The 22263-nt window shown below is 62.7% G+C and overlaps 1 protein-coding gene, 1 long non-coding RNA gene and 2 other non-coding genes across 8 annotated transcripts; 1 reads left to right on the top strand and 3 right to left on the bottom strand.

Annotated features, from left to right (window-relative positions):
• Positions 1-645: 645 nt before the first annotated feature.
• Positions 646-3898, bottom strand: LOC123592654. 5 transcript variants are annotated; one of them, XR_006709889.1, is made up of 5 exons: positions 3690-3835; positions 3303-3350; positions 2872-2961; positions 2073-2184; positions 646-1323 (listed from the first exon to the last, which is right to left on the bottom strand). XR_006709889.1 is itself a non-coding variant. In XM_045467955.1 (5 exons), exons 1-5 carry the CDS (start codon positions 3488-3490, stop codon positions 787-789), a joined length of 675 nt encoding a protein of 224 aa, XP_045323911.1. In that variant the 5' UTR covers positions 3491-3835; the 3' UTR covers positions 646-786. The 5 variants fall into 5 exon arrangements, 3 of the variants coding, with proteins under 3 accessions (XP_045323911.1, XP_045323912.1, XP_045323914.1); XM_045467955.1 differs by having other exon boundaries at positions 646-1005; positions 1237-1323; positions 2073-2163; positions 3303-3835; XM_045467956.1 differs by having other exon boundaries at positions 646-987; positions 1237-1323; positions 2073-2163; positions 3303-3835.
• On the bottom strand, positions 1875-2008 carry LOC123593912. Its single transcript, XR_006710596.1, has one exon. It is a non-coding gene; the product is annotated as a small nucleolar RNA SNORA43 (small nucleolar RNA).
• LOC123593914 lies at positions 3038-3170 on the bottom strand. The gene has a single exon (XR_006710598.1). It is a non-coding gene; the product is annotated as a small nucleolar RNA SNORA17 (small nucleolar RNA).
• Positions 3899-15364: 11466 nt separating the features above from the next.
• LOC123592667 lies at positions 15365-16368 on the top strand. Its single transcript, XR_006709895.1, has 2 exons — positions 15365-15550; positions 15856-16368. It is a non-coding gene; the product is annotated as an uncharacterized LOC123592667 (long non-coding RNA).
• Positions 16369-22263: the final 5895 nt, after the last annotated feature.

Here is a 22263-nt window from a genome sequence, read left to right as displayed (position 1 = left end):
GCTCACAGAACACACTGGAGGAATTTGGTGGATTTCAGTGAACCCCGACGTGGAAAACCCACTATCTGGGAGAGTCCAGCATTTTCCCTGCCCCTCCCCAAAGAGAAGCTGCAGGAGCCTGGCACCACTCCCCGCCCCCCGGGGTCCCCACTGTTGAGGAGCCCAGGCCTGTGCAAGGAGCTGAGAATCTGCAGGCTGCCACCTGCCCCACAGAAGGAGCAGGAGCCAGCCCCAGGGTGCGAGCAGGTGGCTCCCTCTCTCGTCCTGGGGTCATGGCTTCGAGACCTCTACATGATAATCGGGGACTGACTCTGCGAGCTGGGGTCAGCGCACCTCCCTGTCCCAGGTCACTGGGGACAACTCCCGAGGCCGTGGGCTTTTGCAGGCCGAACTCCAAGGGGTTATTTAAAACCCGGCCTGGGAAGTGACTCAGGAACTTGGGGCGGACACCCCAGCCCACGCCCTTCTCTAAATGTCACCCGGTCAAACCACCAGGTGGCAGCTCAGCAGAGCAAAGCCGCCCCACCCCCATACCCACTGGTGCGTGCGCCCGCCCACCCCGTCGTCACCTCACGGGGCCTCCGCTAATCAAACTGAGGAGAAGCCAAGTCAAGGTGGCTATTCAAGACCGATTTAGTCTCGAGCTTTGCCAACAGAGAAACAGTTTTATTGAAAAATAAAAGCACCGAATCCTTCAGCTTACTTCACCACCGTTTGCCTAAACCTGTTCCCAACTCCAGCCGTCCTCCCGTGTCTTCAGCCTTAGTTCTCAACACCCGTTCCACCTTACGTTGAAATCCCCTCTCCCCGTCCGCACTTTCCTCCCTTGTGTGCAGGGGAAACAGTCCACACGCGGCACAAGCAGCAGTTTAGAATCAAGGACTCCGGGCAGTTCGAAACCTCTGCTCCCCGCGGGACGCAGCGGCCGGGGAGGAAAAATGAGGACCCCAGACACCCGCGCGGGGCGGCCTCCGAGCAGGGGCTCCTCTGAAAGCAGAGGCGAGGCTGCTCTGCCAACAATCACTGCATCAAAAGTGGAGGCCCTGGCCCCCCGGCATATCTTGATCCCTTGTCTGTGCTCTCAATCGCGTCTACTTTTCTTGGATTTTTTGGAATTGGAGGGGGCCCAATGAACAGTTCAACACTCCCCGCCTCGCCCCGCAGACCCACAACACAGGACTGCTTTCCAACACGCCAACACTCTGCACAAGTGTTTCACAAAGCAACGCAAAATACCTTGCTACTTCTCGGCTTTGTATCAGGGAGCCTCACCCTGAGCGGACGGCCTGGATCTCGCCTGGCTGGGCCGGCTGGGCTCTCCGCCTGAAAACAAGGCAGGACAGCTCTCGTCACAACCGCTACCCGAGTGCGGTTTACCCAGACCGCCCCCCTCCACTCGCCAGCGCGCTGGTCTGGAGGATCACGTATAGGGTTCTAGGTGGCACTGCGGCGTCTCCTTGGCAGGACAAAGCCAGGTGTGGCCCTCTGGTGTTCCCCCACCCGCCCTCCGGGCCCACCTCCTGCTCTGCTGTCTCAAGGGTCCTTAGAGCAGGGTGTGGGGGCGCAGGGCTTAGAAGCCCCAGCCACTCGTAGCAGCCGGAGTGCAAAACACACTCGCCCAAAGACCTCCAGAAAGCCCTCCCCAGACAGACCTACAGAACGATCGCTTCCAAGAGGGAGACCCTCTCCTGGTCAGTCCCAGCGGGCCAAAGGCCGGCCACACGCTCGCCTCCATGCGCCCCCCATGACGAGGGTCATCTTATACACGAGAACCCGAAGAGCAAAGCGGCTGGTGCCCTGCTCGGCGTTCCCGGCTAGAAGCCCGGAGACAGGTCTACCTGCGGCGCGTAAACACCGCCCGCGGCAGCTGGCAGGCGTGTTCGGCTACAAACCATTCTTAGTGCCCACGGTTCTGAGCACTGAGCGTAGAAATAGCCGCTTCCTCTTTGCCCCAATGTCACAGGTGCAGCAGAGCAGCTGTGTCTGTGGTGCCGGGAGGCCCGGCATCTGAGGGGCACAGCCACCCTCCCGACCCCCAGCGAGGAGGCGGGGGGGGGGGGGTAACACCTCACCTGCTGGGGCCAGCATCTCCTCTCCACCTCTGTCTGGACGGTGACGGTGTTATTCTGGCCCACGTTCACAGGCTGGCAGTCCCCTTCCTTCCTGGATTAAGGAACAAATACCCTGACCCCCAAAAATCACCGTGTAAAGTTGGCCGCCATTATTACCGTCACCAAATCAGACACCGGCCTCTACCTCTGCGGGACTGTAACAGCCGTCTGGCGAGGCGCGTGGCAGGGAGGCGCTTTTGAGCGGTCTCTCGTCCTGCCTGTCACTCGTGTTTACAACCCCGGCTGCTACGGACGAGGTGATCCTTTTTAACTTTTCTGCGGTCACCTTTAGGAGCCCCAACGGGCAGCCCGCACTGGCGCCTTATGCCAGTGCCCGATGTAGCCGGGGGACCACAGTGCAGCTGGGAGGGCCTTCCTTCCTGAGGGGTTGCTGCCCGCGCCCCTCAAGAGCTACTAACCAATGGACCAGAAAGCCACAAACCAGGGGACGGGCCAGGAAACAGTGCCCTGCAATTCTTAAAACCAGAGAAAGCCAGGATGGCCGGCCTGTGCCACGGTCTCCGCATTGTCAAAACCCTGCAACTTGACCACTCGAGTTTCTGGCCGCGCAGCGCATCCAACTTGCTTCAGGAGGCAGAGCACGCTAACGCTCTGACCCAGAGTCATTTGAAGGTTAGATGGTTAGGGGCCGGTGCTCGGTCTCCCCCAAAGCAAATTTCAGGTGCCTTCATTCTTTTCATCCCCTGGGACGGGGAACCCTCAGCCCTTCAGCAGGTCAGCCTACCTGAAACCCACTCACCTCTTCTGCTCATCCCTGCTGGTCAGCGACCCACGCCCACCTCCTGCTGTCAAAGGCCGGACCGCCTCACCGTCCGAGGCCACCCAAGAGCTGCGACACAACGGAAGGGCTTTCATGTGAGGCTCCAGGGTGCCAGGAAGCACATCTTGGACCCAGCTCCCTGTCCGCTGTCAGGCTATTAATCATCCAGACGTCTGCAGCCAGAACGCTGGGCGTAGACAAGCCTCCCTTCTCTCTGCCGCCGAATGACACAAATGTGACACAAAAGCAGCCACACCTGCAACGCCTCTGGGGGCAGTGAGCTCTGCGCTGGGAACACCAGCAACTCAAGGGTTATTCCCCTGACCGCATGGATGGTGGACTGGCCCCGGTTCAGAAAACCACGCCACACGTCGGGGCGGACTTGTTCCAGCGCCTCCGTGTCGACTCACCTGAGACCCCAGAACGCCCTCCCAGGTGCTCGGTCTCTAGCAAACTCCCTAGAGAAAAAGGAAAGCAGCCTTTGTAAACCTCCGGCAAACCCACAAGGAGCCACTTCTCCTGGGCTGTTCTGCTTGCATTCGGCGTCCAGAGACCCTGCCACCAGGCCTACGCGTGGCCAGGAACCCCCAAAACCCATTTACCGTCCGCCTCCCCGGTCCCCGCCTAACTCGAGTGTGGAAAACTAAGGTCACTGGCTGGCCGCGTATGGAGCCCGGGGACCAGGTCTAGGAATGCCTGTCCCCACCGGGTCCCCGGCTAAGCAGCGGCATTCACACCACCGCGCTTCGGAAGCCGCCTTTCGGCCACACCCGACCAGGGAATGAGGGGCGGCCGACCCGCTTTTTAAAGCAAAAACAACGCGTGGCCAGAGGCGGGAGGCCACTTCCTCCGGGTCTCAACCCGCGAGGGAGGGCGGCGGGCGCTCAGCAAGGTCCGGACCCGCCCGCCGCCTGGCCCGGGGCCCGCCGTCCCGGCACCGGGCGCCCGGGGATCCGGGAACCAGGCCACGCGCACCACGCGGAGAGGACGCCACCGCCCGGAAAGGACGCGCGCACGCGCGGTGCGCCTTTTATAGCACGTACGGCGGCCCGCGAGGGCCAAACCGCGCCGTCCCCAGCACGCCGCCGCAGCGCCCCCTAGCGGAGTCTTCCGGCCTCTGCTGCCGCCTGTCGCTCCCCGGGAGCCGTCCCCAGAGACAGCCAGGCCCCACCGGCTGGAGCTCCCACTCTCTGCCGGCGCCCCCGGCTCGGTCCGCTGCGGGCGGCAGCCCCGGGTCCTCCTCCTGGAGAGTGCGAGCCAGCGAAACGGAGATCCGGTGACCCACGTCCCGTGGGGGGCAGGACTGCAGGAATCGATCTGTGCAAAGCACCTGTCCCGCACCCCGAGAGCGGCCCCGAACCTGGGGCCTCCTCTCTGCGAGGCTAGGCTGAGCCGCTGCCGGGCGGCGGGGGGGGGGCCTCTCAGGAGGATCCCCTGCGGGGAGCTCCGCCTTCACCCCCTCGGCGGGGGTCTCCTGGGCGAGGCCTCTCGCCGAGCGGGGCGGGGTCGCTAGGGCACCAGGCAGCGCCCCTCTGCTTCCTCCTGCACCTGGAAGCTTCTGGGGTCGGGTCGGGAAGGACCCTCCAGGGATTCATTAGCCTCCTGGTGCTTCTCCCCAGCTAACAAGTTGCCGCTAACTGGGGCCGATGGGGCGTGGCCTGTGGAGCCGGGGTCAAGTCAGGGTAAGTTACTGCTGAGGACTGAGCACGGATCCACGAAGAATGCTACCGTGCCCTGGGGGCAGAGTGGGGAGTCCCAGGGTGCCCCCAGACCTGGCCCGCCCCAGGCATGTCCATTTTTGCTGTAAGCTCGGTTTGGCTGTGAGCACTCTGGGCAGCTCTGGGCTGCTTTGGGGACGAAAGTACACCCTCCCCGCTCCCCATTTACCTAACAGCCTTCGGGAGGCTCCGTCCCAGCGGGAGGGACCAGCCAACTCTAGCTGGAGGCCTAACTCTGAGGAAAAGAGGAGTTTCTCATGCTCTGGCCACTCGGACCCAGTGCTCCAGCACCCCGGCCCTGTGCCCAGCCGTCACACTCTGGTCTTCGAAGCAGCAGGCCACGCTGTTGACCTGGGTGACCGTGGCACTGACAGTGGGAGCCAGCTGCCCGTTTCCCTTTTTGTCCCACTGGGACCGGATGGAGCCCAGGTGGTGGCAGGGTGCCACCTTCTCAAACAGCATCTGGGGATCAGGGGGAGTGCCAGCAGGCGTCGCCACATCCCAGAGCTTGGCACCCATGGTCCCCCCAGTTCCAGGGAGGGTCCCTGCTCAGAGCTTGAGCTCAGGAAGCTGAAGACATACCTCAAGAGTAGGGGAAGCCCTGGGTTTGTTCCTGCCCACCGAGAACACCCCACACAGGATGACCGGGACCCCACACTGGCCGAAAGGGAAGCGGCATGTCACTTCCTCCAAGCACCAGAAGGCAGCTCCTACCGCCCGCCTGGAGGGGGCAGGGCCATCCTTGCACCCCCCTCCCCACCAGTCCCCTGCTCAGCGGCACACTTCCTGTGGCAGCTGCACTTGAGGGCTGCGTTTCTGTCTCCCATGTAGTCAGGTTCACATCAACTGCCTGATCGGTGCTGTGGCCTGAGAGCCTCTTGGGCAGATGCGAGGAAGGCGAGCCGTGGAGCCCCCTCTGTCCCCAAACGGGCCAGATCCCATCCAGCTTTATATCTGTTTTGCCTTCTGGAATGGTCACAGCCCATCCGAGCGGATGCATGGGGAGTGTCCTGTCCACAGTCGGAGGATAACCGAGGCCCCAGGGTTAACAACCTTGCCCAGGCCGCATGGTTCGCAACGGTGGAGCCGGGACTGGGACCACGGAATGGCGGGTCTGGGCCGCCGATGCCAGAAGGGGGACTCCCCTGCGTCCCCTTATCCAGCTCAGGTGCTCGCTGCGTCCGGCAGCCTGGCTGGGAGGGGACCCCCGGCGGTGAGGCTTCTCTTCACTCACTCCGGTCTCTGCAGCCCCAGGAAAAGGCTGGAGGGCCTTTGCTGGTGGAGCTGGCTTTGGGCTGGCAGGTCACATCCTGGACACAGACAGTGGGACTTACAGGAGATGACCCCTAGGTCTCCCACTCCGCACGTAGAGACCTCACACCCACTCTACTGTTCAACTGATTTCTCTCCCCAACGTGGACCAGAACCAAGGGTCCCATCACTGTTCCCAGTCCCTTATGTCCACCACTGCTATGATGAACACCCCCAAAACAACACCTTTGAAAAACTGCGCCAGGGTTTCTCTGCTGATCCTGGGACCAGCCCTGCTGGGGGAGGGTCTGACCTGCGGCGTGGATGGGGGCTGCGCTCTGTTGACCCAGAGAGGGGAGCCCATCACACTTCTCGCTGGGGATCGGCTGGGGCCTCTGCTTCCTCACGTTGTCACCTGGGCTGCCGGGCCCCAGACCAGAAACCTGACCCTGTGAAGTAGACCACCCCTGCCTCCCTCGGGTCTCACTTGCCCGATTTCCTCCCTGGGATGCCCCGCATCTCTGAGGCCTGCTCCCATGGGGGCTGCCTCCCCTTGGACTGGGACGGGTCTGGCCTCCATCCCAGGGAGCACACTGGCTTTGGCGCATTATTTGGCCCAGAGGCCTGTGAACCGTTCTGGCCCTGGGTCGTGAGGGATGCGCTCCCCACTGTGGTGTGACCGTCCAGCCTTCTGCATCTCCCCGTTTCTGTTTGGGCCACGGGAGGACCAGCCCTGTCCTCTCTGGCGTCAGGCTGTGGTGTCACGGCACAAACAGGGGTCTCCACCCCGAGACCATTGTCACCGAAGGGGCCTCCATTTTCCCCCCTAATCTTTAATCCATTGTGATTTCAATATCAAATGAGAAAAAGTCTATTTCAAACCACCACAAAGTACAAAAATGAATCTGTCCCATCTGAAAAGTCGGTGCGGACCCAAAGGTATCTCTTGCGAGATTCCACTTGAAGGAAACCTCCAGAGTAGGTAACGGAACACGGAGAGAAAGCAGACTGGGGGTTCCCAGGGGCTGGCGGGGGCACGAATGGGGAGTGAGGGCTCGGGGTACACGGTGACCCTTGGGGACCGAGATATTCTGCAGCAAAATTCTGTGGCGAGGTTCACAGCGTCGTGAGCGTGCCCAGTGCTCAGGAATTGCACAACGTAAAACAAATAAAATTTTTATTGAAGATTAATGTGGATTATAAAGAAACAATGAACAAATAAAGTAACAGCTAAAAAGAAGAGGAGAGAAAGGATAAGGGAGAAGAGGAAGAGACATTCTGGGGGGGGGTCATGGTCAGGGAATGGAACAACAATTAGAAATAGAAGAAACACCCCACGAGAGCCTTCAGGCCCTTCATTTGTGGCTGGCATCCATGTGGGGGCAACGGCAGTGGCAGGGCGGGGCAGCAGTGGGGAGAAGGGCATTGGGAGGGGAGGGAGAAGGGCAGTGGCAGGAACAGAGCTGGGAGCAGAAGCAGGACCCAGCTGACTCTGTTCAGGTGCCCGCTGTCCCCGCACAGGTCCCAGGTCACCTGCTGGCTCTCCGGCCCCTGCAGGAGTCGCCCCAGACTCCACCCCTGCCTGCAGAGCCCCCGAGGCCCCCGATGCCGTTGGGCCGGGCTCTGGAGCCACTCCGGCTTCTGCTCCTGCTCCGGACTCTTGAGAAGGAAACAGAGTGATGGTTGCAGCGGCTCCGAGGCCTCAGGGTGAGAGGAGGGAAGGTTCCCCCCCCCACCCAGCGCCAGCCTCTCCAGGGGGCTTTGAAGACACACAACTCACCCCAGACCCTCCCTGAGAAGCCACAGCCAGGAACCCACACCAGGACCTCTGCCCCCTGCAGGCCACAGCCTGGGGCTCTCTGTCTCTGCTCCTGGCCCCACACCAGCCCCCCGGGGGCTCCTCCCTGGGTGGCCCAGCACCACCTGGGCCCCGAGCATCCCATCCCCCACCCCAGCCTTCTCACCCTCGGGCTCTGGCTCCGGGGGCTCCGGGTCCTGATCCCAGGACCCGTGAACCAGGACCCTGTGGGGGGGCCGGGGTGGTGAAGGAGGCCTTCCCAGGTCATCTCCAGGCTCTGCTTCCCAAGACCTCCCTGCAGCCACTCTCTCCCTCGGTCCAGGGTGGCCCTCTTGGCCAATGGGGCACACGCACAACTCTGTAGGGTAGGTGTATCGGGATTCGGCCAGACGTTTCCCGATTTCATCGGTTGATTTCTGTAAAGACAGTGACCCGCGGCCGTCCCGGAGACATCACAGCCCACCCGGCCATCCTCAGTGTCCTTCCTCCCTCTCCACCTGTGGCTCCCAGATTGGACACAGACCTGAGTGTGCATAGACCTGCGCCTGGGACACAGTGACATCCACCTACAGGGCTCGGGATGAACATCGGGGACAAGAGGGCCACCCCAGCACACCCTGTCCCTCCCAACCAGCCTTGACCGAGTGTGAGCCTGACCTGCCCACCAGGCATCTGACCCCTTCAATAGCCTGCACCTGCTCAGGTGGGCCTTCCACACACGACTCCTCCTTCCACACACACAAACACACAACACACACACACACACACACACACACACACACACACACACGGGGGGACGTGGGGCCTCACAGGTCAGATCAGAGCGGTGTCGGGCTTGACTGGATGTCTCTGGGTCTCCCTGTGTTACCTTTGGGTCCCTGCGAGCTAGAGACCTGAGGCGTCCTGTGCACGACCTGACCCACTGTCTGCAGGGTCGGGAAGCGTCGCGGCCACGGGCTCCCCTGAGCCGGCAGCCGCGGGACACGGGCACACAACAGGAGAACATGTTCGTCAGGCGAAGGTGTCCCAACGAATGAGTCCAGTAGGGCGCTGTCTCCAGAACGTGGGTGCCTGGTGACCCGGGTTCTCAGTTCAATTGGGCTCTGTGACCAGGGAGGTGAGGTCACTTCCTGGGGTCCCCTTACCCGGCTTCCTGCTCCTACAAGAGCCCCTCCCAGGCTGCAAAGGGCTCCCCTCCACCCCATGCCCTGTCCCTACAGTGACACCAACACAGCCCACACACGTCCCCGTGAGGCCTGGTGCGGCTGGTGCCGTGGCTCTGGGGCCACAGAGCTGGGTTCAGACTTGGGTTTTCCTCCCGACCAGTGCTGGCACGGAACACAGGAGAGGGCCGAGTGGAGTCTCCTTGAGGTCATGGCCTCCTGCTCAGCCCAGACCCTGGTGTGTGCCGACCCCTAGGGCACCTGGACCCCAGCTTCCGGCCGGGCTCAGGGACGGACACCAGAATGTGTCCCTGTGTCCTGTAGCTCTACACAACTCACCCTGTCCCTCCCAGTCACCCTTGACCTGGGGTGTGGACATGACCCTCCCATCAGCCTGCTCCTGCTCTGGGTGGCTTCCCCCGCACGTCCCATCCTTACAAACACACACAGCCTCACACACACTCACAGACACAGGGAGGCTCGTGCGACTCACCAGTCGGATCAGGGCCGTGTCAGGCTAGAGCGGCCAGTCCTGGGCCTCCCGGTGTCACCTTTGCGTCCCTCCGGGCACGTGACCAGAGGCTTCGGGGGTGAGACCGGACCCACCGTCTGCAAGTGGGAAAAGGCTCTCCCTGTGGGCTTTCCTGAGACCACAGCCTCGAGATATCAGGACACAGCATGAGAACACGTTGCGCATTCGAAGGTCTCCAACCACGGGAGCTGAGTGGGGTGCTTCTCTAGAATGGGGGTGCCTGTGATACACACGGGGGCATCTTGGGGATCCCCTGGCCATCGGCCTGGCGTGGCTCCCCTCATGGGCATGTTCCCTGGAGACAATGTCCCCGCCCCACACCACTTTTCTCCCCCACCGCCTGTCACCTCCAGGGTCCACTCATCCTTTGACCCCCACGCGGGTGGTTAGTTACTGGCGGGCGGGGGACTGTGTTTCCATGCAATTGCGTGGACCTGTGCCCACTCGGGGATGCCCAGAGGAAAGGACCCCACACGGGATGGGTTCCGTGGTCCTCCAGGATCATAGAGGCTCTCATTCCCTCGAAAACCCCCTGGGAAAGTGAAGCCCTGGCCTAGGAGCCCGAAACCTCCCCCAGCCCCTCTAGGCTCTGCTCACCTGGCGGGTCCTCGGCCAGTCCCTGCCTCTCCTGGCCTCAGTTTCCCGACTGTTCCATGAGCGCTTGGAGGAGGAGCTTTGCGAGTCCGGCCAGAGTGGCCCCTGGCTCCCACCTTTGGGCAGGATGTGGCGCGGGAGCCTTGGGGGCGGGGAGGTGCTCCCCCCAAAGGTCGAGGCAGGTGGAGCCTGCGCAGGTGCACCGGGACCATGGGACTGCGCGCACGGGACCACCTCGCGGCAGGAGCCCACGACACCTGGGGTCGCACGTGTCCGATCTCCACCGCCCGCTCAGTGACCCCCATATCCTCTTAGGCCTGGGCCCACGGCCACTCCACCCAGGCAGGGCGGCTGGACGCAGCGGGTATGGAGACCCGGGGGCAAGAGGGAAACGAGACAGACCCCCACCCTGCTGACCTGGCCCCCACACCCCTCTCCACTGTTCATCCGGGCGCCTGGCTGAGCAGGGGGAGGGGGAGGGGGACACCAGTCTGGGCAGGGAGAGGTCAGGCCGCCTTTCCCTCCTCCCCATCCCCTCCCCGTGCCTTCCCGAGAGCCCCCTCCCCCCACAAGCTCCCCCACTTCGGACACCTTCACCTCCCTGCTTTCATCCCCCACACACCCACCGGCGGTGGGAGCCGCCGACCCCATCTGCAAAAAGAGCACCGAGGTCCCAGAAGCTGGCATAGAGCTTGCGTGTCACAGGACTCTGACGTGGCCCCGCTGTGGGTGTGAGCCCGGGTCGCTCTGACCCGAAGCCTGGGCTTTCGCAGGACCCCGAGGAGGTGACCTCTGAAGCCAGCCTTAGAGATGAGGGTGCTCTGGATGGGAGCCATGGAGCGGGGCGGTGGTAGCAGGGGGCTCGAGGGGCAGGGATGGTGGGCTCCCTGGGGGAGGAAAACACTAGGGAGGGGGGAGGGGAACACCCTGGGGAGGGCATCTGGCCCGGTTCACTCGGGGCTCGGACGTCAGGTAAGGAGTCGGGGGTCACCGCAGCTTGCCAGGCGCAGGGGACGTGACCAGGCAGTGTCGTCAGAGCCAAGGCATCCTAGATGTGGAGGGAGCTCGCGGGCTTGGTATTTGCCCCCAGGCAAGCATGGATTCCCAGGCACCGGCCTGGGAGGATGATGTTGCCTCAGTCTCCTCCTCTGTAGAGCAGAGCAGTTCGTCACCTCCCCCCGGGGCTGGATTCCCCGGCAGGTCCAGAGATGGTCTCCTGTCAGAGGAGTTGTTCAAGTGAGGTCTGTACCCGGAGAGATCTCGTTGAGGGGACCAAGGACGCGCCCCCTGCCAGCTCGGCGGATGCTCTCGTCCAAGCTGCTGATCCTCACGTCCAGGCCGGCACCGGTGATGTGGTGTCGCCTGCCGGCTGGGGGGACAGGGGCAGCGAGGAGCTGTGCTTGTGGACCCTGAGACACAGAGCTCGTGAGGGCCCAAGGCTGCCCCGGGGCATGTGGCGGCTGAGGCTGAGCTGACACCTGATGTCTCTGGGAAGGACCGGGAGGACAGCCTGGGCCCTGGGGTCCCACCTTGTTCCTGCCATGGGAGGGGTCAGTCTGCATCACCCATTGCACAGAGCAGGAGAGTGAGGCCCAGAGAAGGGAAGCAGGTGTTTCTGGGCACAGGGCTGGTCAGCAGAGCGCTGGAAAACCACCTCCGGAGCCCCCGCCAGCCCAGCAGGGACCCCTGAGCCGAGGGCGAGCCTTCCCCTTCTGCCTGGCCACTCATTCTCCCCAGACCTTGACGGTGGCCTGTTCCTTTTGGCCACAGACATTGCTGGCCGAGCAGGAGGGAGTCCAGCTGGTGGACAGGTCTAGCTACAGGACACAGGGACACCTGTGAGCTACCAGGAGCCACATTGTGGTCTCTGTCCCCGAGCCTGCCCGGCAGCTGGGGTCCAGGTGCCCTAGGGGTCGGCACACACCCGGGTCTGGGCTGAGCAGGAGGCCATGACCTCCAGGAGCCTCCACTCGGCCCTCTCCTGGCTCCTGCCCGGTCTCACCTGTCCTCCCGGAGGGGCTCCAGGGCCCGGATCCAGGCCCCCGATGGCTGCTCGGGCTCCAGCCGGGAAAGATGTACGGCCTGTGGAGCAGCTGGACCTCTTGGGGCTGGAGGGAGGGCCGGCCACCGACGGGGCCTCGGCTGGGGAGGGTGCGGGCCTCTTGGGGTGAGGGATGGGCCGATACCCGGTCCCGGGGTCACGGCTCATGTATACAAAGGGCTGAAATCACTGAGTGCCCGGGGGATGGCCAGTTACAGCGGCCCCCTGACGCTTGGTCATCCTGGAGGTGGCCCCAGCCTCCCCGGGCAGCTTGCCACCCTCTGACTGCTCACGGGGCTGCAGCCAGGCACAGGCCGGACCTCTGTCCAACGTCCTGCCAGGAAGACAAGGCGGAAGGAGGAAAGGAGAAGGGGATGGGGCGGACCGACTTCTCGCTGCCCTGCGTCGGCCTCCACTGCTGCCTCCAGGAGCCCTGGCCCGGCCATGCCCCAGGGTCCATGCGCCTGGACCCTGGGTGGAGTCTGCAGTCCAGGCCAGCTGGGTGGGATGGGTGTAGTCACTGGCCATCGTGTCCCCAGATGTCCAACCCACCTGGCCTCGCACCCTGAGGCCTGCCTGGCAGGGGCGGGCATGCTTTTGGGGCTGAGGAGAGGTTCGGTTCCCAGAGCAGTTGGCAGAGGTGGGGACATGGGGGACCAGCCAGGTGGGGAGCGATCGGATTCGTGCACATCACCGGACCGTCTGGATCATCTACAGGTGCTGAGTGCGGGTCCCTGGCCACACCTGGCCTCCGCACGACCCATCCGGCCCTGTGGAGGGAGGCCTGTGTACCCGGGGCACCTCCCCTACACCTACCCCTGGGGGTGAGTCTGGTCCGTGGCGACACTGATGCACTTCCCCGTCTGACCCCCAGGGACAGAGGGACCCTGAGGAGAGGCAAGGACTGGCCCAGGACAAGTGAGGTGTGCAGGGTCCAAGGAACAGGGTGGTCTCCAGTCCTAGGCCAGCCTCTACCCCCCCATGGGGCTCCGCCTGGGAATGAGAGCCCCTGAGATGCTCAGGGGTCCCTATCCACCCCGTCCCTGTGAGGCTGTGACCTCTGGGCATCTCCAGAAAGGCACGTGCACACACACACACACACACACACACACACACACACACACACATTCTGACTGTCCCACTGGAGATCAGAGGGGAGTCCACACTGGGAGGGGGTGGGTAATATGGGGGAAAGAAGAGAAAGGCTGGAAGCAGTGGGGCCATGGGGCAGGGACATCAGGATTCCTGGCAATAGCCCGGGACCCACAGCATAGGGAGGGAGACGTGCCGGCTGAGGGTCAGGGGTCCCCAAGGTGTCCAGGAGGAATGGCAAGAACTAGGGAAGACGGGGTCTGGGGTCCTGTGTCTACCACGCTGGGACCCTGGAGCTAGGAAGTGTGGACGGGGCTACAGCACAGAAGGCCTCAGCTTCCTCCTCCTAAACTGGGCTGCGTAGACAGTGTCCCAAGGGTCCCACAGGCTCATAGATGAGTGTGTGCCCTGAGATCTTCATCCTTGGCCCTCTGTTCTCCCCTCCTGGGAAAATGCTTCCTACCCCTCAAGGTCCTTCAGAGCGGAGGGCAGCCTGGGGGCCTGTAGGACCGAGGACCTGGGTTTGCAGCACGTGGCCAAGCAGTGGACCCTGGTGTGGACACCGAGGTCAAGAGCCTCCTTGTTGGAGCCTCGGGTCCTCATTAGGAAGTGGTTCCCCAGGCAGTGCCCTGGCTGGGGCGAGGAGGCCTCATGAGGGAGCTGAGCGCCGGGCCTGGGGAGGGACACGGGCCACAAGGGAGGCTTCTGAGGGTTGTCACCTGGCCTGGAGCCCACAGGCCCTGCTCCCGGGAGACACACAGAGACAGACAGAGTCCGAGGCAGAGACAGAGAATGGACCCAGGAGAGAGGAAACCAGAAATTCCATGAATCGGCCCAGAAATGACACCCAGTCATCATATTCTAGCCCTTAGAACCCGGTCACACGGGCCGTCCACCCGGGAGGGGACGGGTGACAGAAGCACGTGGGACCAGGAATCGGGAAGGCGGGGAGCCACAGTGGGGACCGCCCAGCATGTAGGCCCAGACCAGGCTCTGGGACCCGAGACCAAATGTAATGGGGCCCGTGGAGTGCATGTCCGGAGGGCACAGGGTCTGAACGAGTTCACCTCCACCTTCCCCCGGGCCTGGAGGGGTGGCTGTACCTGGACCCGGAGCAGACCCAGGCCCGCGTGAGTGTGTTCCGTGCCAGGCCCACCCTTTCCTCATCCTTCCACGATCACGTGTGCCCACGAGCCTCACGGGATAGCAGGCACGGGACGTGTCTACAGGTGGCTCCCTGATGGCGCCCCTACAAGTAGATGCCACAAGGACCCCACTATGCAGACGGGTGACCGGGTACCCCGGGAGACACAATGCAGGGTCCCAGCACTGGTCAGGGGGAAAACCCAGGTCTGAACCCAGCTCTGTGGCCCAAAGCTGCGGCACCGGCTGCACCAGGCCTGGCGGGGACATGTCTGGACTGTGTTGGTGTCACTGTAGGGACAGGGCATGGGGTGGAGGGGAGCCCTTTGCAGCCTGGGAGGGGCTCTTGTGGGAAGAGGAAGCCTGGTAAGGGGACCCCAGGAAGTGACCTCACCTCCCTGGTCACAGAGCCCAATTGAACTGAGAACCCGGGTCACCAGGCACCCACGTTCTGGAGACAGCGCCCGACTGGGCTCATTCGTTGGGACACCTTCGCCTGACGAACATGTTCTCCTGTTGTGTGCCCGTGTCCCATGGCTGCCGGCTCGGGGGAGCCCGCGGCCGCGACGCTTCCCGACCCTGGAGACAGTGGGTCAGGTCGTGCACAGGACGCCTCAGGTCTCTAGCTTGCAGGGACCCAAAGGTAACACAGGGAGACCCAGAGACAGCCAGTCCAGCCCGACACCGCTCTGATCTGACCTGTGCGGCCCCAGGTCCCCTCCCGTGTGTGTGTGTGTGTGTGTGTGTGTGTGCGTGTGGAAGGAGGGGTCGTGTGTGGAGGGCCCACCTGAGCAGGTGCAGGCTGATGAAGGGGTCAGATGCCTGGTGGGTGGGTCATGCTCACACTCAAGGTCAAGGCTGGCTAGGAGGGACAGGGTGTGCTGGGGTGGCCCTCTTGTCCTCAACGTTCATCCCGAGCCCTGTAGGTGGATGTCACTGTGCTCCGGGGGCAGGTCTGTGCACACTCAGGTCTGCGTTCGATCTGAGAGCTGCAGGGGGAGAGGGCGGAAGGACACTGAGGTGGCTGGGCGGGGCTGTGATGTCTGCGGGCCGTCCGCGGGTCACTGTCTTTACAGAAATCAACCGATGAAATCGGGAAACGATTGGCGGAATCCCGATTCACCTGCCCTACAAAGTTGCGCGTGTGCCCCGTCGCCCAGGAGGGCCACGCTGGACCCGTGGAGAGAGTGGCTGCAGTGAGGTTTTGGGAAGCAGGGCCTGGAGTTGGCCTGGGAAGGCCTCCTCCAGCGCCCCGGCCCCGCCGTAAGGTCTTCGTTCACCGGTCCTGGGACCAGTACTTGGAGTCCCCGGAGTCAGAGCCCGAGGGTGAGAAGGTTGGGGGTGGGCGATGGGGGTGCACGGGGCCCGGGTGGTGCGGGGCCACCCTGGGAGGAGCCCCCGGGGGCTGGTGTGGGGCCAGGAGCGGACTGAGAGCCCCGGGCTGCGGACTGCAGGGCGCAGAGGTCCTCGTGTGGGCTCCTGGCCGCGGCTTCTCGGGGAGGCTCCGGGGTGAGTTGTGTCTCTGCAAAGGCCCCTGGAGAGGCCGGCGCGGGGCGGGGGTGGGGGACCTTCCCTCCTCTCACCCTGAGGCCTTGGAGCCGCTGCAACCATCACTCTGTTTTCTTCTCAAGAGTCCGGTGCAGGAGCAGAAGCCGGGTCGGCTCCAGAGCCCGGCCCAAAGGCATCGGGGGCCTCGGCGTCTCTGCAGGCAGGCGTGGTATCTGGAGCGACTCCTGCAGGGGCCGGAGAGCCAGCAGGTGACCTGGGACCTGTGCGGGGACAGCGGGCACCTGAGCAGAGTCAGCTGGGTCCTGCTTCTGCTGGTTCCACTGTTCCCGCTTTTGCTCCCAACACTGCTCCTGCCATCGCCCTTCTCCCCGCCCCTGCCGCTGCCCTTGATCCCACATGGATGTCGGCCAAAAATCAAGGGGTTGAAGACCTATACAGGGTGCTTTTTTTATCTTATTTTACTTTTTGTTTATTATATTTTATTTCAAATTTATTCTCCAATCCCTGACCCCGACCCCCCACCAAAATGTCTCTTCCTCTTCTCCCTTATCCTTTTTCTCTTCTATTTTTTAGCTGTTATGTTATTTGTTCATTAGTTATAATCTATATTAATCTTCAATAAAATGTTTTATTTATTTTACATTGTGCAATTCCTGAGCACTGGGTACGCTCAGAACGCTGTGAACCTCGCCACAGAGTTTTGCTGCAGAATATCTCGATCCCCAGGGTCACCGTGTCCCCAGAGCCCTCACTCCCCTTTCGTGCCCCCTCCAGCCCCTGGGAACCCCCAGTCTGTTTTCTCTCCGTGTTCCATTACCTAGTCTGGAGGTTTCCTTCAAGTGGAATCTCTCAAGAGATACCTTTGGGTCCGCACCGACTTTTCAGACGGGACAGATTCATTTCTGTACTTTGTGGTCGTTGGAAATAGACTTTTTCTCCTTTGATATTGAAATCACAATGGATTAAAGATTAGGGGGGAAAAAGGAGGCCCCTTCGGTGACAATGGTCTCGGGGTGGAGACCCCTGTTTGTGTCGTGACACCACAGCCTGACGCCAGAGAGGACAGGGCTGGTCCTCCCGTGGCCCAAACAGAAACGGGGAGATGCAGACGGCCGGACGGTCACACCACAGAGGGGAGAGCATCCCTCACAACCCAGGGCCAAAAAGGTTCACAGGCCTCTGGGCCAAATAATGCGCCAAAGGCAGTGCGTTCCCCGGGATGGAGGCCAGACCCGTCCCAGTCCAAGGGGAGGCGACCCCCACGGGAGCAGGCGTCAGAGATGCGCGTCGTCCCGGGGAGGGACTCGGGCAAGTGAGACCCGAGGGAGGCAGCGGTGGTTGCCTTCAGAGGGGCAGGTTTCTGGTCTGGGGACTGGCAGCCCAGGTGACAACGTGAGGAAGCAGAGGCCCCAGCCGATCCCCAGCGAGAAGTCCTCGTCCTGCAGGGGACCGGCTGGCCCAATACTGGGAGAGCCCCCAGAGCCCCGGTCGGCCCTTCCCCAGCCCCATGTGGGTCCCCAGGCAGGTTGGTCAGCTCTGCTCCCCTGATTCAGTGGGTAGGGGCCCTCGGCGGGTGGTGGGATCCCCCAGGAGGAGGCACCCCGAGCCCCAGGACGCCAAGATGCACGCCTGCGGGTAGGACAATCCAAAGTCAAGGAGATGGGCTTCCTGACCCAGCTCGTCTTACTAGTGACTCAGGCTGTGCTATTAGCCTCGGTGTCCCCATCCGTGACATGGGGACGTAACGGGCCTTCTAGATGGGTTGGCGCATTCCCTGAGACATGAGGTGGAATCGTGCCCTGGTGTCTGGAGGACATAAAGGGCCACCTGGAAGGCTGTCCCAGAGTCCCCCGGGGCACAGGATTCCGGAAGCCCCTCCTTGGCCCCTGCCCGCTCTCCCCCTTCTGGGAACACTCAGCGTTGTTTGCGGAGGGGGTGAAGATGATCCAGGAGGTCAGCAGGTCCCACGTGGAGGAAGGTCAACGCTGGAGGGACAGAAGGACGTGTCCCGTGCCCCCTTCCAGGGCCCGAGCTGTGACGCCCTCTGACCAGACCTGGTGTGGACCCCGCTTCTGTGGGGCTGGCGGGGGACGAATGGGGAATGAGGGCTCCGGGTACACGGTGACCCTTGGGGACCGAGATATTCTGCAACAATATTCTGTGCCATGGTTCACAGCGTCATGAGCGTGCCCAGTGCTCAGGAATTGCACAACGTAAAATAAATAAATTTTTATTGAAGATTAATGTGGATTTTAAACAAACCATGAACAAATAAGGTACCACCTAAAAGGTAGAGGAGAGAAAGGATCAGGGAGAAGAGGAACAGTCATTCTGGTGGAGGGGTCGGGGACTGGGACTGGAGCAACAATTAGAAATACAAGAAACACCCCTCGAAGGCCTTTGAGCCCTTGATTTGTGGCCGGAATCCACAGGGGAACAAGGGCGGTGGCAGGAACAGTGTCGGGAGCAGAAGCAGGAACCAGCTGACTCTGTTCAGGTGCTTGCTGTCCCAGCACAGGTCCCAGGTCACCTGCTGGCTCTCCAGCCCCTGCAGGAGTCGCCCCAGACTCCACCCCTGCCTGCAGAGACGCCGAGGACCCCGATGCCCTTGGGTCGGGCTCTGGCGCCGCACCGGCTTCTGCTCCTGTCCCGGACTCTTGAGAAGGAAACAGAGTGATGGTTGCAGCGGCTCCGAGGCCTCAGGGTGAGAGGAGGGAAGGTCCCCCCCGCCCCAACCCAGCGCCGGCCTCCCCAGGGGCCTTTGCAGACACACAATTCACGCCAGAGCCTCCCCGAGAAGCCACGGCCAGGAACCCACACCAGGACCTCTGCCCCCTGCAGTCCGCAGCCCTGGGCTCTCAGTCTCTGCTCCTGGCCCCTCACCAGCCCCCGGGCGCTCCTCCCTGGGTGTCCCAGCACCGCCCGGCCCCGAGCATCCCATCCCCCACCCCAGCCTTCTCACCCTCGGGCTCTGGCTCCGGGGGCTCCGGGTCCTGATCCCAGGACCCGTGAACCAAGACCCTGTGGGGGGGCCGGGGCGGTGAAGGAGGCCTTCCCAGGTCATCTCCAGGCTCTGCTTCCCAAGACCTCCCTGCAGCCACTCTCTCCCTCGGTCCAGGATGGCCCTCTTGGCCAACGGGGCACACGCACAACTCTGTAGGTCAGGTGTATCGGGATTCGGCCAGACGTTTCCCGATTTCATCGGTTGATTTCTGTAAAGACAGTGACCCGCGGCCGTCCCGGAGACATCACAGCCCACCCGGCCATCCTCAGTGTCCTTCCGCCCTCTCCACCTGTGGCTCCCAGATTGGACACAGACCTGAGTGTGCATAGACCTGCGCCTGGGACACAGTGACATCCACCTACAGGGCTCGGGATGAACATCGGGGACAAGAGGGCCACCCCAGCACACCCTGTCCCTCCCAACCAGCCTTGATGGGGGTGTGAGCCTGACCTGCCCACCAGGCACTGACCGCTTCATCAGCCTGCACCTGCTCCAGTGGGCCTTCCACACACGACCCCTCCTTCCACACACACAAACACACAACACACACACACACACACACACACACACACACACACACACGGGGGGACGTGGGGCCTCACAGGTCAGATCAGAGTGGTGTCGGGCTGGACTGGCTGTCTCTGGGTCTCCCTGTGTTACCTTTGGGTCCCTGCAAGCTAGAGACCTGAGGCGTCCTGTGCATGACCTGACCCACTGTCTCCAGGGTCGGGAAGCGTCGCCGCCGCGGGCTCCCCTGAGCCGGCAGCCGCGGGACGCGGGCACACAACAGGAGAACATGTTCGTCAGGCAAAGATGTCCTAACGAATGAGCCCAGTCGGGCGCTGTCTCCAGAACGTGGGTGCCTGGTGACCCGGGTTGTGAGTTCAATTGGCTCTGTGACCAGGGAGGTGAGGTCACTTCCTGGGGTCCCCTTACCCGGCTTCCTGCTCCTACAAGAGCCCCTCCCAGGCTGCAAAGGGCTCCCCTCCACCCCATGCCCTGTCCCTACAGTGACACCAACACAGCCCACACACGTCCCCGTGAGGCCTGGTGCGGCTGGTGCCGTGGCTCTGGGGCCACAGAGCTGGGTTCAGACTTGGGTTTTCCTCCCGACCAGTGCTGGCACGGAACACAGGAGAGGGCCGAGTGGAGTCTCCTTGAGGTCATGGCCTCCTGCTCAGCCCAGACCCCGGTGTGTGCCGACCCCTAGGGCACCTGGACCCCAGCTTCCGGCCGGGCTCGGGGACGGACACCAGAATGTGTCCCTGTGTCCTGTAGCTCTACACAACTCACCCTGTCCCTCCCAGTCACCCTTGACCTGGGGTGTGGACATGACCCTCCCATCAGCCTGCTCCTGCTCTGGGTGGCTTCCCCCGCACGTCCCATCCTTACAAACACACACAGCCTCACACACACTCACAGACACAGGGAGGCTCGTGCGACTCACCAGTCGGATCAGGGCCGTGTCAGGCTAGAGCGGCCAGTCCTGGGCCTCCGGGTGTCACCTTTGCGTCCCTCCGGGCACGTGACCAGAGGCTTCGGGGGTGAGACCGGACCCACCGTCTGCAAGTGGGAAAAGGCTCTCCCTGTGGGCTTTCCTGAGACCACAGCCTCGAGATATCAGGACACAGCATGAGAACACATTGCGCATTCGAAGGTCTCCAACCACGGGAGCTGAGTGGGGTGCTTCTCTAGAACGGGGGTGCCTGTGATACACACGCATGGTTCTGGGGCTCAGGAAGGTTGGGGTTCTAGAGTAGTTGGCGGAGGTGGGAACACGGGGGACCAGCCAGGTGGGGAGCGATTGGATTCATGCATGTCAGCGTCACCTCTGGATCATGCACAGGTGTTGAGTGCCGGTCCCTGGGCGTACCTGGCCATGACACAGACCCGGCTGACCCTGGAGAGGGAGGCCTGTGGACCCAGGGCACCTCCCATCCACCTACCCCCGGGGGCGAGCCGTGGCCACGGCCACGCTGATGCACTTCCCCGTCTGACCCTCAGGGACAGGGGGGACACGGAGGTCAGGAGACGCCAGGACTGGCCTAGGACAAGTGAGGTGGGCAGGGTCCAAGGAGCAGGGCTGGTCTCCAATCCTAGGCCAGCCTCTTCCCCCACATGGGTTCTCCCTGGGAATGAGAGCCCCTGAGATGCTCGGGGGTGCCTATCCACCCCATCCGTGTGAGGCTGTGACCTCTGGACATCTCCAGAAAGGCGCACACGCACAGATACACACACACACGCTGACACTGACTGCCCAGCTGGGGATCAGAGGGGAGTCCACACTGGGAGGGGGTGGGTAATACGGGGGAAAGGAGAGAAAGGTTGGAGGCAGTGGGGCCATGGGGCAGGGACATCGGGATTCTTGGCAATAGCCCGGGACCCACAGCATGGGGAGGAGGACATGCCGGCTGAGGGTCAGGGGGTCCCCAAGGTGTCTGGGGGGATTGCCAGGAACTAGGGGAGGACGGGGTCTGGGGTCCTGTGTCCACGACGCTGGGCCCCTGGAGCTAGGAAGTGTGGACGGGGCTAGAGCACAGAAGGACTCAGCTTCCTCCTCCTAAACTGAGCTGCGTCGACAGTGTCCCAAGAGTCCCACAGGCTCATAGATGAGTGTGTGCCCTGAGATCTTCATCCTTGGCCCTCTGTTCTCCCCTCCTGGGAAAATGCTTCCTACTCCCTCAAGGTCCTTCGGAGCGGAGGGCAGCCTGGAGGCCTGTAGGACCGAGGACCTGGGTGTGCAGCACGTGGCCGAGCAGTGGACCCTGGTGTGGGGACCGAGGTCAAGAGCCTCCTTGTTGGAGCCTCGGGTCCTCATTAGGAAGTGGTTCCCCAGGCAGTGCCCTGGCTGAGGCGAGGAGATCTCGTGAGGGACTTGAGCACCGGGCCAGGGGAGGGACACGGGCCACAAGGGAGGGTTCTGAGGGTTGTCACCTGGACCCTGGAGCCCACAGGACCTGCGTCTATGAGACACAAAGAGAGAGACAGAGTCCGAGGCAGAGACAGAGAATGGACCCAGGAGAGAGGAAACCAGAAATTCCACGAATCGGCCCAGAAATCACACCCGGTCATCATATTCTAGCCCTTAGAACCCGGTCACACGGGCCGTCCACCTGGGAGGGGAGGGGGTGACAGAAGCACGTGGGACCAGGAATCGGGAAGGCGGGGAGCCACAGTGGGGACCGCCCAGCACGTAGGCCCAGACCAGGCTCTGGGACCCGAGCCCAAATGTAATGGGGCCCGTGGAGTGCATGTCCGGAGGGCATAGGGTCTGAACGAGTTCACCTCCACCTTCCCTGGGCCTGGGACCCAGGCAGGAGGGGTGGCTGTGCCTGGACCCAGAGAGGACCCAGGCCCGCGTGAGTGTGTTCCGTGCCAGGCCCACCCCTTCTTCGTCCTTCCACGGCCACGTGTGCCCACGAGCCTCATGGGATAGCAGGCACGGGACGTGTCTACAGGTGGCTCCCTGATGGCACCCCTACAAGTAGATGCCACAAGGACCCCACTGTGCAGACGGGTGACCGGG

This window comes from Leopardus geoffroyi, chromosome D4, assembly GCF_018350155.1.
Source record: "Leopardus geoffroyi isolate Oge1 chromosome D4, O.geoffroyi_Oge1_pat1.0, whole genome shotgun sequence".
NCBI lineage: Eukaryota > Metazoa > Chordata > Mammalia > Carnivora > Felidae > Leopardus > Leopardus geoffroyi.
This window is presented reverse-complemented; position numbering and strand designations above follow the sequence as displayed.